Source organism: Notolabrus celidotus, chromosome 15, assembly GCF_009762535.1.
Source record: "Notolabrus celidotus isolate fNotCel1 chromosome 15, fNotCel1.pri, whole genome shotgun sequence".
Lineage (NCBI taxonomy): Eukaryota > Metazoa > Chordata > Actinopteri > Labriformes > Labridae > Notolabrus > Notolabrus celidotus.
Window position 1 is genome coordinate 266,680 of NC_048286.1, and position 15,111 is coordinate 281,790.

Genomic DNA, 15,111 nt, shown 5'->3' on the forward strand with positions numbered 1-15,111 from the left:
GATAACACTGCTATCGGCTCAGACTGCTATAGGCTCAGACTGCTATAGACTCAGACTGTTATATGCTCAGACTGCTTAAGGATAACACTGCTATAGGCTCAGACTGTTATATGCTCAGACTGCTTAAGGATAACACTGCTATAGGCTCAGACTGCTTTAGGATAACACTGCTATCGGCTCAGACTGCTATAGGCTCAGACTGCTATAGACTCAGACTGTTATATGCTCAGACTGCTTTAGGATAACACTGCTATAGGCTCAGACTGCTATAGGCTCCGACTGCTTTAGGATAACACTGCTATAGGCTCAGACTGCTATAGGCTCAGACTGCTTTAGGATAACACTGCTATAGGCTCAGACTGCTATAGGCTCAGATTGTTATATGTTCAGATTGCTATAGGCTCAGACTGCATAAGGATAACACTGTCATAGGCTCAGACTGCTTTAGGATAACACTGCTATAGGCTCAGACTGCTATAGGCTCAGATTGTTATATGTTCAGACTGCTATAGGCTCAGACTGCTTTAGGATAACACTGTCATAGGCTCAGACTGCTTTAGGATAACACTGCTATAGGCTCAGACTGCTATAGGCTCAGACTGCTATAGACTCAGACTGTTATATGTTCAGACTGCTTAAGGATAACACTGCTATAGGCTCAGACTGTTATATGCTCAGACTGCTTAAGGATAACACTGTTATAGGCTCAGACTGCTTAAGGCTCAGACTGCTTTAGAGTAACACTGCTATAGGCTCAGACTGCTATAGGCTCAGACTGGTAAGGCTCAGACTACTAGTGACTCAGACTGCTATAGGCTCAGACTGCTATAGGCTCAGACTACTATGGACTCAGACTGCTATAGGCTCAGACTGCTATAGGCTCAGACTACTATGGACTCAGACTGCTCTGGGCTCACATCTCTATAGGCTCAGACTGCTATAGGCTCAGATTGTTATATGTTCAGACTGCTATAGGCTCAGACTGCTTAAGGATAACACTGTCATAGGCTCAGACTGCTTTAGGATAACACTGCTATAGGCTCAGACTGCTATAGGCTCCGACTGCTATAGGCTCAGATTGTTATATGTTCAGACTGCTATAGGCTCAGACTGCTTTAGGATAACACTGTCATAGGCTCAGACTGCTTTAGGATAACACTGCTATAGGCTCAGATTGCTATAGGCTCAGACTGCTATAGACTCAGACTGTTATATGCTCAGACTGCTTAAGGATAACACTGCTATAGGCTCAGACTGCTTAAGGCTCAGACTGCTTTAGAGTAACACTGCTATAGGCTCAGACTGCTATAGGCTCAGACTGGTAAGGCTCAGACTACTAGTGACTCAGACTGCTATAGGCTCAGACTGCTATAGGCTCAGACTACTATGGACTCAGACTGCTATAGGCTCAGACTGCTATAGGCTCAGACTACTATGGACTCAGACTGCTCTGGGCTCACATCTCTATAGGCTCAGACTGCTATAGGCTCAGATTGTTATATGTTCAGACTGCTATAGGCTCAGACTGCTTAAGGATAACACTGTCATAGGCTCAGACTGCTTTAGGATAACACTGCTATAGGCTCAGACTGCTATAGGCTCAGACTGCTATAGGCTCAGATTGTTATATGTTCAGACTGCTATAGGCTCAGACTGCTTTAGGATAACACTGTCATAGGCTCAGACTGCTTTAGGATAACACTGCTATAGGCTCAGATTGCTATAGGCTCAGACTGCTATAGACTCACACTGTTATATGCTCAGACTGCTTAATGATAACACTGCTATAGGCTCAGACTGCTTAAGGCTCAGACTGCTTTAGAGTAACACTGCTATAGGCTCAGACTGCTATAGGCTCAGACTGGTAAGGCTCAGACTACTAGTGACTCAGACTACTATAGGCTCAGACTGCTTAAGGATAACACTGTAATAGGCTCAGACTGCTTTAGGATAACACTGCTATAGGCTCAGACTGCTATAGGCTCAGATTGTTATATGTTCAGACTGCTATAGGCTCAGACTGCTTTAGGATAACACTGTCATAGGCTCAGACTGCTTTAGGATAACACTGCTATCGGCTCAGACTGCTATAGGCTCAGACTGCTATAGACTCAGACTGTTATATGCTCAGACTGCTTAAGGATAACACTGCTATAGGCTCAGACTGTTATATGCTCAGACTGCTTAAGGATAACACTGCTATAGGCTCAGACTGCTTAAGGCTCAGACTGCTTTAGAGTAACACTGCTATAGGCTCAGACTGCTATAGGCTCAGACTGGTAAGGCTCAGACTACTAGTGACTCAGACTGCTATAGGCTCAGACTGGTAAGGCTCAGACTACTAGTGACTCAGACTGCTATAGGCTCAGACTGCAATAGGCTCAGACTACTATGGACTCAGACTGCTCTGGGCTCACATCTCTATAGGCTCAGACTGCTATAGGCTCAGACTGCTTTAGGATAACACTGCTATAGGCTCAGACTGCTATAGGCTCAGATTGTTACATGTTCAGACTGCTATAGGCTCAGACTGCTTTAGGATAACACTGTCATAGGCTCAGACTGCTTTAGGATAACACTGTCATAGGCTCAGACTGCTTTAGGATAACACTGCTATAGGCTCAGACTGCTATAGGCTCAGACTGCTATAGGCTCAGACTGCTATAGACTCAGACTGTTATATGCTCAGACTGCTTAATGATAACACTGCTATAGGCTCAGACTGCTTAAGGCTCAGACTGCTTTAGAGTAACACTGCTATTGGCTCAGACTGCTATAGGCTCAGACTGGTAAGGCTCAGACTACTAGTGACTCAGACTGCTATAGGCTCAGACTGCTATAGGCTCAGACTACTATGGACTCAGACTGCTATGGACTCAGACTGCTCTGGGCTCACATCTCTATAGGCTCAGACTGCTTTCGGCTCAGACTGCTTTAGGATAACACTGCTATAGGCTCAGACTGCTATAGGCTCAGACTGTTATATGCTCAGACTGCCTTAGGCTCAGACTGCTTTAGGATAACACTGCTAGAGGCTCAGACTGCTATAGGCTCAGACTGGTAAAGGCTCAGACTACTATGGACTCAGGCTGCTATAGGCTCAGACTGCTATGGGCTCAGACTACTATGGACTCAGACTGCTTTAGGATAACACTGCTATAGGCTCAGACTGCTTAAGGCTCAGACTGCTTTAGGATAACACTGCTATAGGCTCAGACTGCTATAGGCTCAGACTGGTATAGGCTCAGACTGCTATAGACTCAGAGTGCCATAGGCTCAGATTGCTCTCGGCTCAGACTGCTATAGGCTCACACCTCTATAGGCTCAGACTGCTATTGGCTCAGACTGCCATATGCACACTGCTATAGTCTCAGATTGCTATAGGCTCACACCTCTATAGTCTCAGACTGCTATAGGCTCAGACTGCTATAGGCTCAGACTGCTATAGACTCAGAGTGCCATAAGCTCAGATTGCTATAGGCTCACACTGCTATAGGCTTAGACTGCTATAGGCTCAAATTGCATAGGCACAGACTGCTATAGGCTCAGACTGCTATAGGCTTAGACTGCTATAGAATTTGTCTGCTACTGGTTTAGACTGCATGAGGCACAAATTTGGCACACTGAGCTCCTGTCTTTCCCTCCTAGATCTGAATGTATTCATGTCTCATTTTAGGAAGTACTTTTGTAAAGCTTAGAAAATCTGGCCAAGTGACCAACAATCCAGTGTCCAATCACAGCTCAGAGCAGGAACTGTGAGTGGACCGCTTTACATGTCTTCAATACCCCAGAATCAGACCTCACATTAGCTTTAACAAAGAGCTGTCCTCACACACACGCACACACACACGCACGGACGCGTGCACATGCGCACGCACACACAAACACACAAACACACACACACACACACACACACACACACACACACACACACACACACACACACAAAGAGCTGTCCACTGTTCTCCACCTCTCATGAAGATACAGATCCCCTACAGAGCTACAGTGAGACATAGAAGACTACTGCTGGAGTGCTGTTACACACACACACACACACACACACACACACACACACACACACACACACACACACACACACCTTATTTATCATAGTCAGTTATTCTCCTCAGAGGAAGAACAAGAGACGAAAACTTCACTGGAGAGAACCCAGGAGGTTCCCTGTCACACACACAGGACTTCAAGTGTGTGTGTCAGGGCCTCAGATTTTGTGTGTCTGTGTATGAAAAGGTCTTTTATAAGAAGAGAGGAGACTTGTAACAGAAACAGGATGAGAAGGCATTTAGATTTTGGAACAGTAGGAGAGAGGGAACATGAAGGAGTGATGGAGAGGTCATAGAGAAGGACAGGTGAGAGGAGATCCATTCACCAATCCATCCAACTATCCATCCAACAATCAATCCATCCATCCATCCACCCACCCACCCATCCATCCACCTACCCATCCATCCACCAATCCATCAGCAATCCATCCAACAATCAATCAATCAATCAATCAATATATCAATCAATCAATCCATCCATCCATCCATGACATCACATTGGGCAGAGTTACTGGGTCACATTCACTGAGTTCAGAAGGCGTGCCGCACGAAGCCTGATATCCTAAACACCATGAGTCTGCAGGAATATCTCAGATCAAATCAAATCTAATGTGGCTTCCATCTGATCATAGATGCTGCAACCGTCTCAGGGAGTCAGACCTCAGCTGAGTCAGACCTCACTGAGTCAGACCTCAGCTGAGTCAGACGCCACTGAGTCAGACCTCAACTAAGTCAGACCTCAGCTGAGTCAGACCTCAGCTGAGTCAGACGCCACTGAGTCAGACCTCAACTAAGTCAGACCTCAGCTGAGTCAGACCTCAGCTGAGTCGACCTCACTGAGTCAGACCTCACCTGAGTCAGACCTCAGCTGAGTCAGACCTCACTGAGTCAGACCTCACCTGAGTCAGACCTCAGCTGAGTCAGACCTCACCTGAGTCAGACCTCACTGAGTCAGACCTCAGCTGAGTCAGACCTCAGCTGAGTCAGACCTCACCTGAGTCAGACCTCACTGAGTCAGACCTCAGCTGAGTCAGACCTCACCTGAGCCAGACCTCAGCTGAGTCAGACCTCAACTGAGTCAGACCTCAACTGAGTCAGACCTCAGCTCTGTCTTTTAGCCCCCAGAACTATTTTCCCCTGAACTAAAAGGTTCCTGTGCCCCCATTGTTGTCTGTGTTTTGACCGCGGGCTGAAGTCCCAGGTAGATTGTGTAAATCAGGCCAGTGACGTATGGAGGAAAAAAAAGCAAGTGCATTACACCACCAGACCAGTAGAGGGCAGTAACACAAAGAGGAATGCCATTCATCACAGATGACACCATAGAAGCAGACGGACAGGCAGGTATAATTTTGAGCAACACAACAGTTAGCCTGTTAGCATGAAGAGACTCAGCTGGTCTGTTTTAGATGGTGCTATATTTCATCACAGATGGATTCACTGAATCAACACGTGAGAGGAGATAAGCGCGAGTAGCAAAGACGGTTCAACACTTTAAAATCCTTTTGAACTCAAAAAGCCGTGGCAGAGATCGACCGGTGTTTTGGTTTAAACAGCGACCCTGTTAACTGGAGACTTTCAGCCGGATGCATCCCTCATAAACGTCTTTAGACGATCATTAAATATCTGATGAGGATATTTTGAAATCTTAATAAAAACTAAATTAGTTTGCATTCCCAGGAACTCCCTCTGTGTTTCAACAGCTGTGTAAACTCCACAAACACTGACACGTTCAGCTGAAGGTCTCCAGTTTACAGGGTCACTTTTAAAACCGTAACACGGGGAGAGACGTATTCACGGTTTGCTGAGAGAAGACTAATGTTACAAGCTGCTAAATCAAGAGAATCACAGCTTCTTCTTTTGAAAAGTACACACACAAACAAAAAAGATAGAACAAATAAAAACTAATGAAAGAAAGAGAAATCAAGTGAATCACAGATGTGTGTGATGTTATTGTGGACGGAGGGAGGAATAAAAACACTGAGGTTAATCTACCAATCAGACACGTTCAGCATTGAAGGTCCCACCCTTGAAAAGTACTACCCCCTTAGCAGGGGCTTTTTAGGGGGGAGATTATCTACCCCTGAACTAAATTTAGACCCTGGGTCCACCGGTCAAAACGCACGTAGTTCAGGGGTAAAGTTCCTCTGGTTGAAAATGCCTATGGTTAAAAACTGATGAGGAGCTCTCGAGTCTAAACAGTTTAAATAAACTAATTACATGTATTCATCCTCACAGGGCAGGAGATGGTAAAAGTAAACAACAGCTCCTCATCCTCAGAGCTCTCATGTCTCATCATCTACAGTCCTGTAGATTCAGTAACCAGAGCTCTGATAGAGTCCAGGTCAGGTTTGAGTTTATCTACAAGGTTACCTGAGGTTAGGTCAGAATGTTCTCCTGAGTGTCGTCAATGTTTGTTTTATGTTACAGTCCTGAACAACACTTCACATTATTACTGATACAGTTTAAAGTGATGACCGCTCAGGAACATACTCCAGAGTTCGGAGGTGTTGGTTTCTGGGTTGTTGGTGCGTCTGATGGAGGCAGAGAAGACTCTCATGAGAAACCTTCATGTTGGATGTTGTTACTGTTCCATTGTGGAGAACATAGAGAACATCCTGACTGAGCATTAGACTCATATCAGGATGTTTCTCTGACTTCAGGTTCTAAACTGCTAAAGGAGTTTTCCAGAGTATCAGCGCTCATTTAGAAGGACCGCCCTCACCCTCAAGGGGGCGGGGCCACAGCTTCATGTTGGCTCTCATCCACAGAATGATGACAGAGTTAATTAGTATATCCGCAGCGCTCACAATCTGAGTGAGGAGTGTTCAAACAGACCTGAGGTCAGCTGATGGCTTACTGAGCAGTAATACTCTCTAATCTTAATCCTGCAGAGACCAGAATATCCTCAGTCTGCTCACACACAGGAACAACACCTTCACTGACAGAGGAGGCGATTACTACACCCATAAACCTGCAACAACACCACACGCACACCCAGAGTCCGTCCTGCAGCAGGATTTTAATCTGAAGTAGACTTTGGTAGAGATTAATCAGATTAAACCAGCTGATGCACTTCATAAAAACATCATCTTCAGTTGTTCAGTTCAGAAGCAAACATACGGCAGCCTGTGAGGGACGCTGAGGCTGTGCTTTCAGTCACTCTGTAGTTCATGAGCTAATCTGCCTCAAGACATCCATGGATCTGATTGGTTGACTCGTCTCTGAGGGGAGAGGATTGAGTTTGACTCACAGCTCATTGATCGATTATCTGAAGCATCACGTGAAGTTTAAACCTGGTGGGTAACGCTGTATGCAAGGCGAGACATCAAAGGGATAGTTCAGTGTTTTTAAAGAGGGGTTGTATGAGTTTATGAGAGTCACTAATTAAGGTACTTGTAGCTCAGCTCGGCCCCTGTAATGAGAAGCTGCAGGGAGAAACGCTGACCGCAATTGAACCGGCTCCCGATCGGGAAAACCGGTTCCAGAGCGGCTCCAACTCTTTGCTGGTCTAGAACCGCGAACCGCTTACGTCAGGGGCGGGGTTGCCGTGATCAAAAACACAAACCAAACATGTTTCCTCCATTGTCCTGCACTAAAAAATAAAAGAGACTAATGGATTCCAAAGCAGAGCAGTGGTCGGCCGAGGAGACAAGCTGTCGTTGTCCACCATCGTTGTTGTTGTGAGGGAAAGTTCGCGCTAGTGCTGCTGGGAAAAGCAGTCACGGAAATCTGACGTCATGGCGTGCCTCTTCCACGGGCTCGAGTGGGCAGAAAAACAATCAGGTACCGTGTTGGTTCACAAGTTTAACCAGCTCCGAACCAGCGCGAGCACCAGCCCGTAGTGATGTGTCGGTCGCGAACGATCCGGCTCTAAGAGCCGGCTCTTTGAAGTGAACAACGGGAGCCGGCTCCTGATTGGGAGCCGTTTTTGTTTTTTTCCTCGTCTTTTTCAGTGAAAGCCTCACGTGATTGGTCAAGACATGGTGGCGTCTTGACCAATCACGTGTCTACATTGAGCAGAACGGGGAGGGGAGGGGTCAGAGACACAGACAGCACAGTGAGCAGCAACAGGAGAGAGATGAGAGGGAGAACGTGAGCGACAGAGAGAACGCACTGGAAAGGTGAGAAAACGAGTGACTGCAGGAAACACAGAAAACTTTAGACACATTTAAAAGACATAGACTGTTCAACGGCAGAGGGAACACTGCAAGGTGAAAGTGTCATCAATCAGGGTCCACAAATAAACCTGCAGAGGCACATTAGAAGTGTCTGTGAAGGATCTCAGTCATCCAGGTCATGGACATTAGAACTGTTTATCCATCAGTGCAATAAGTGAAGAATAAAGACAGTGAAGGTAACCTGCTGTTAATGAAGGTGTTTAAAAGTTTATAAATTATATACATGCAATTAGAGATCGGACCTTCTTGTCTAATTGAGATGAGTCTTGTTTTTTGTACTTTAGAATTTAATTTCTGTAGAACTCTGCTCTATGTTGAGAATATAAATAAAGCCTTTTAAATGATGCACATTTGATATAATGTATGTTTTTTACATTAGTAATTCATTTTACATATAATTTAACATTATTTTAGGTAATACATTCATTCAAACATGAAAAAATCTGAGGAGCCACTTGGGAGCCGAAAGAGCCGACTCTTTGTAGTGAGCCGATCCAAAAGAACCGGCTCTCTAAAAAGAGCCGGAATTCCCATCACTACCAGCCCGGAAACACAACCCGGTTCACGTTGGTCAAAAAGAGGTAACAGAGTGTCTTTCCTGGTTCTCGTGTCTTTGACTCCAACACTTCCTCCTGTCTCTTAAACCAGCATCATGTCCAGGTCTGGCCGTGGACACCAACAGACCCTCCCTCTAATTCTTGATCAATAAATGGTAAATGAATGTACAGTACGTACACACAGGACACATGCTTGTGCAGCCTTTACACACTGGTCACTTTGTGTTTCTAACTCTCCCTGCTGAGTCCACATGTCTTCATTTGTTTCAACATGGTGGTTAGAATCCTGCAGACCTCCACAGCTCTGTTCTTCAGATCTTCACTTCCTGTTTTTACTCTCTAAAAATGAAGAATTACATTTTTACTGTTTCATGTTTCTAAACCAACCGGCAACCTCCAGTGTCCAAATATGAAGCCCATGTGGAAGTGTTATTAACTGCAATTCATCAAGCTTCCACTTGAGGCTGGCTGCAGAAACACCAGAAACCACATACACACCCATTCAAAGAAGACGATCTTTACAGCAGAAATAAACATGTTTACAGCCTGGTTCAAAAAACGACTTTGGTCTGAAGAGGTAATAAAGCGAAGGTTCAGAAGATATTAAGATTACCAGTTTTGCCCAAATAAGGACATGACTGACATGACTGACTTGACTGACAGGTGGGAACACTGTCGCTGTTGGCGAGGAGGCTAAAGGCCCGCCTCTTTACCTCACACTAGCTGACAGAAGTTTGGTTGAGTTCAGTATTTCCAATATGGTCCTGCTGACGATCAGCTTCCAAACAGCGCTCAGGAACAGATGGGTGACGTCACGGAGACTGTCCATTATTCATACAGTCGATGGTTTAAACCCGTCTCAGTTAGAGGCTGAGGAGAAACAGGGACCTGACAGGTGATAATACTACCTGACTTTTTATTCATTTATTTAAAGGCTTCCTTTCAGAATGGTTCTGCTGTTCCCTTCATCACTGATAAACTCACTTTATGAAACTGACCCCTGTGAGCCACCATGGATCAGTGTCAGTGTAACTTCATGAATCATGAACCAGATATCTGGATCAATAAATGTAGATCAACTTCAGGCTGTGCAGACTTTAAAGAGTCACTTCTCATGTGTCCTCATTTCATGTGATGTGAAGTTTCTCTTTCATTTGGATGATGTTGACTTTAAAGAACAAACATCTGTTGATCTCTGTGAACAACAAGGAGCAGGTTCGAGTCCTGGTTAGAACCATCCTGTGTCAGCGTGTCAAATGACGTCACACAGGTGAGGCGTGAGATCACACGCACATTTAACTCTGTCTAAAGATGGGACTCAGTCAGTTCAGACGGATTTACTCAAACCAACCTGTCCCCAACACTCAGCCCGGAGAGCAGACAGAGGCACGCTTCAGACCGCTTCTTCTACATGTAACTATGATCACATCCATCTGTCAGCTTCACTGAACACACACACACACACACACACACACACACACACACACACACACACACACAGCAGCTCCGAACAGACCGGCACACAGCACAAAGTTAGTCAGCCCGGTCCTGTCCCAGTACTCACCGTAAAACGGGGCCGGAGCAGCACCGGAGGAGGTCTCGTGCTGCACGGTGTAGCTGTTCGGGGAGTACCGGTGAGGAAGCATGACGGAGAGGAGGAGTAAGAAGAACCGCAGGAGGACAAAGAAAAGATGAATGAAGAGGAGGCGAGAGGGAGAGTATTACTCCTTAACACTCTCTCTCTCTCTCTCTCTCTCTCTCTCTCTCTCTCTCTCTCTCTCTTTCTCTCTCTCTCGCTCTCTCTCTCTCTCTCTCTCTCTCTCTCTTTCTTTCTCTCTCTCTCTCTCTCTCTCTCTCTCTCTCTCTCTCTCTCTTTTACTACGCCGCTCTAATCAGGGCAGCGCGCGCGCCTCGGTGTGGTGACGTCACATTAGACCGTGCAGAACCACCTGCACATGTGAAAAACAGTTCGGGTCTGATCCAGATCCAGGTCTCTCCTCCGCGGGGTCAGACCGGGTCAGACGGTCTGAATGTTTGAAACTTTCAGAGTTCAGACCCGAAGACAGCCTGCAGTTCTCTCAGGGACCTGGTCTTCCCCAATTACTCAAACATCTCGTGATGGATCTCACCGGATCCACTGATCAATAACTCTGACACAGGTACTGAGGGTGACGTCACACCTCCAGTCCTCTCAAGCTCAGCTTGTTCCCCTGACTCACTGCAGCAGCGCCCCCTGCAGGCTGAACACCCGAGACACACTCAGAGATCCTACTGACCGACTCCAGGGCCCAGTTTTTCAAAAACTTTAATCTGGATCAAGGGGATCCAGATTTTGCAATCCATTTTTTTGTTATCCCAGATAAAAGTGGTCTTGTAGAATTTGTCCTGGTTTTTCAAAGCAAAGGCTTTTCAGATAGGATCAAAGTAATACATTCTGTTGGTCAAAGTAATACATTTCATTAACATGGTGTGTATATTAAATGTCTCATAGTGATACAAAAATAACGTCAAACCAAATACTTTTTCACAAGTTACATTTATCACAAGTTGCACATTGGATGCTGTGTCGAACCCCAAAAGTGAAGATGGCTGTCGGAACCTGGTGAGGGAAGAGAAACAGATCACTGTATCTGAGGAGCAGATGAAACTGACTTTGCTTCAACAGAGGGAAACAAAGCTTCGTATTCACCTCTTCAAAGAGAGGATGAAAGATGCTGCTTTACAGTTTCTGAGGAAGAAATGTCAAATTATTGTTTTTGCATCTAGTTTTTCAAATTCTACCCAAAATCAACATCTGATCTGGATTCTGGGCAGGACTGGATTACCAAATCCGTATCTTACTTTTGTAGGATCAGGATCCCTTCTCTGCTTTTTAAAAAATACCCAATTTTGAGATTTAATCCCATCCAGATCATTCTGATCCAGATTCAAGATTTTGAAAAACTGGGCCCAGCAGGTGAACACACCCATGATCAGAGGGAGACCTCCACACCTGGACCAACAGATCTGAGATCATCTGTAGAAACAGGACTAAAGTGTCCCAGTATCAGACCTGTCAGATCCTGCAGCATGTGAGAGGAACCGTACAGGGAGAAATACTGGGTCTCATTCACCGACCCATCTTCAGAACACATTAGTTCTTAAACACACTCATCAAGTTTTTAAGAAGTTTCTGACATTCACCAAAGTTATCTTATCTGGATTGATTCTGATCCAAGAACCCTGCAGAGCACTCTGACACAGATCTGAGCGCTGACCGGTCAAAGTCAAAACATGGGTTTTCCTTCATTGAGCACCTTTATTACTTTATTAAGACTTTTATAAATACAAGATTTAATCAACTTTTACTTCAATCATACAATGTTTCTTTTCAACTGAAACATGTTAAATTATGAATCTGGGATAAATAATCAGGTACGAGTTTTAAAGCTATCAGAGTCAGATCAGAATGAGCTTTACTGTCCAGATATAGATCTACAGACATGAAACATGAAATATGAACCTGATGACATAAGACAAAAATACAGTTTAAAAAATAGATGAAGAAAGGAAAACTTATCATCGACAACAATAACTCACCTTCACACACAGGTATTTAATCTGTCATACGTCAATCATTTTACAGCTTTCAGAACAAAGTCACTAAAGTTCAATCAGATCAACTATTGGACTGAGAGTAGAGAAAAGTCTGTCTCAGGAAACTTCTCTTCAGATTAGAGATCAAACGTTTCATTTCACCTCAGCTGCTGTGCTGCTTTGCTCATTCCTGACGTCTCTCCTCTTCCTCTCACGAGCCTGTGTGGTTTCTGTGTGACCAAGGTCCAGGTGGTTCTGGAGCCTGGTGGGATAGCTCAGGGTCCAGATGGTTCTGCAGCCTGGTGGGGTAGGGTGTTTTTTACCCTTTTCTATCCTTTGATGGATCTGTGGGGGAAGGAGGAGGAGGGAGGTAAAGGGCTCAAGAGGTTACAGAATACTGCGGACCAAGACACCAAAATAATTACATGAAGAAATAAGGAAGTAGAGAAATAAAGATAAGGTTTATAAACCTTATCTTTTTATCTTTTTTATAAACCTTATCACTGATACTTATGAGTATCAGTGTTTCTGCAGGTGGATTTATTATAACTCATCAGGAATGAATGAATGAATATTTTTATTTTGGTCATTAGTTCAAAAAGAACCAAAGTCTACAGTTTGTGTGACACTGATTTATTTCACACAATAAAATTCACAACAACAAAAAAATCCCAACAACAACAATGACCTTAAAAGGAGTCAGCTGAAGCCCCAGGTTTATTTTTGCCTCTCCTGTACGATCCATGATATTACCCAAAAACATCAGGACCAGTAAAGACAGTAAGAAAGCAGTTTATATACAGTACACTCCTTACTTCTTATTAAGGCCTGAGGACCCACTGGTGAGGAGCTAAGTGTATCTGATAGGTTTATTTTTTAGTGATATTATTCATTTAATATTGTCTTCATTTAAGGTTGGTTTTTTTTTAACTCTGCAAAGATTTACACAATTTCAACTCGTCACTGAGTCTGTTCCATATTTTGATCCTAAAGCTGAAACACATCAGTATTTATGTTTGTTCTAGATTTCCATGTTTCAAACACACACACATCGCTCTGAAATCATAATGTCCTTCTCTTCATTCAAACAAACGTTGAATACAAACAGGAAGACTTTGATTTCTAACGTGAAAAAGGATTTCTAATATTTTGAAAAACACAATGTAGAAAAATGTTTAAGTGCACGGTCAGATTAATAATGGATTAGTAGATTCCTGATAGTGAGCTTTATTTATTATTCTAATAGCTTTTTCTTGGAGTTTGATGACAGGATCTAAGTTTTTTTTTTTGTTTTGTTTTAGCTTTGATGTGTCCGATGTGTGGTTTCCAACTGAGTTTATGATCTATAATAACTCCAAGAAATGTTGCTTCATGTACTCTTTCAATTTCCAGGTGGTGGTGGCTCTCAGGATCTATATCATTGTCTAGCTCAGCCATTCTCAACCCTGGGGTCCCGACCCCAATGGGGGTCGCGAGATGATTTCTGGGGGTCGCCAAATAATTTTCGAAAAATATATCTAATATTATATTACAGAATTTCAGTCAGGGAGCTGTTCTAGTTGCTTTGTGCTTCATTACTTTTTCAAAATGCATTGTATCAACTAAATTTGTATGAATTGACCTGTGCGCGTGAGATCATGCGCGGGGGGGGGGGGGGTCGCGGACACCAGTGCATGTTAAATTGGGGGTCGCGACTCAAAAAGGTTGAGAACCGCTGGTCTAGCTCATTAACCCTGTAAGTCAGGAGACTTAAAGTTTGTGTATTCACACACGTTCTTATACAAGATTTAACCCTCAACAAGATTTCATCTGAAGATTTACAGCAGATTAAAATTAAAGAATGGCATTTCACAATATTCCACTTCTCTACCAAAGAATGTCTCATTTTCATTTGTATTGATCCAGATCCTTTATATCCCAGATGACCCTTACTTAAGCCTGCTCTGGTGTGACATTTAGTCTTATCATCACTTTACAGTTCCTTGTCCATGTGTCCTTAATTTTCACCTTTCCTTTTTCTAGATTCTAGCCTGTCTTTCTATTTCAGCATGTTCCTTTGTAAGGTGTTCATTTAGATACACCCCTGTACCTTTCAGGTTTCTGCTCGTTTAATCAACTCAGTTTTGTGTTTCCTGTTCAAAAATGAATGAATATATTTGGCTTGCTTTTTTGTCTTTAAATACATTGAATTAATTTGAAACTCCATAATAAGTTAATAATCATGTAGGGTTATTAAATCACTTCCATTCACAACACTTTAACATTCATTTTTTATGTGTTACATTGAAGTGTTTATATCCGCTGTGAACATTAGTTCCTACCTGTCGTTGTTTCAAGAGGGACAGGTATGTGTGTGACAGTGCAGATCACACCGCCCTCTGTGTTGTTAGTGGAAATGAAGAGGTAGCAGTAGTTTGAAGATGTTGTAGACGTACAGCTCGTTGTGATCTGCTGGACTTTGTAGACGTACAGCTCGTTGTGATCTGCTGGACTTTGTAGACGTACAGCTCGTTGTGATCTGCTGGACGTTGTAGACGTACAGCTCGTTGTGATCTGCTGGACTTTGTAGACGTACAGCTCGTTGTGATCTGCTGGACTTTGTAGACGTACAGCTCGTTGTGATCTGCTGGACTTTGTAGACGTACAGCTCGTTGTGATCTGCTGGACGTTGTAGACGTACAGCTCGTTGTGATCTGCTGGACGTTCTAGACGTACAGCTCGTTGTGATCTGCTGGACGT

At 43.9% G+C, this 15,111-nt stretch overlaps 1 protein-coding gene across 2 annotated transcripts in view; it reads right to left on the reverse strand.

Annotated features, from left to right (window-relative positions):
* The window catches only part of LOC117826269 (choline transporter-like protein 5-A), a 76,071-nt gene extending 65,534 nt beyond the window's left edge, over positions 1-10,537 (reverse strand). For both annotated transcript variants that reach the window (XM_034702210.1, XM_034702211.1), the window contains exon 1: positions 10,361-10,537. In XM_034702210.1, coding sequence (XP_034558101.1) covers positions 10,361-10,442 — 82 coding nt within the window. In that variant the 5' untranslated portion in view covers positions 10,443-10,537. The remainder of the gene's footprint in view (positions 1-10,360) is intronic.
* Positions 10,538-15,111: the final 4,574 nt, after the last annotated feature.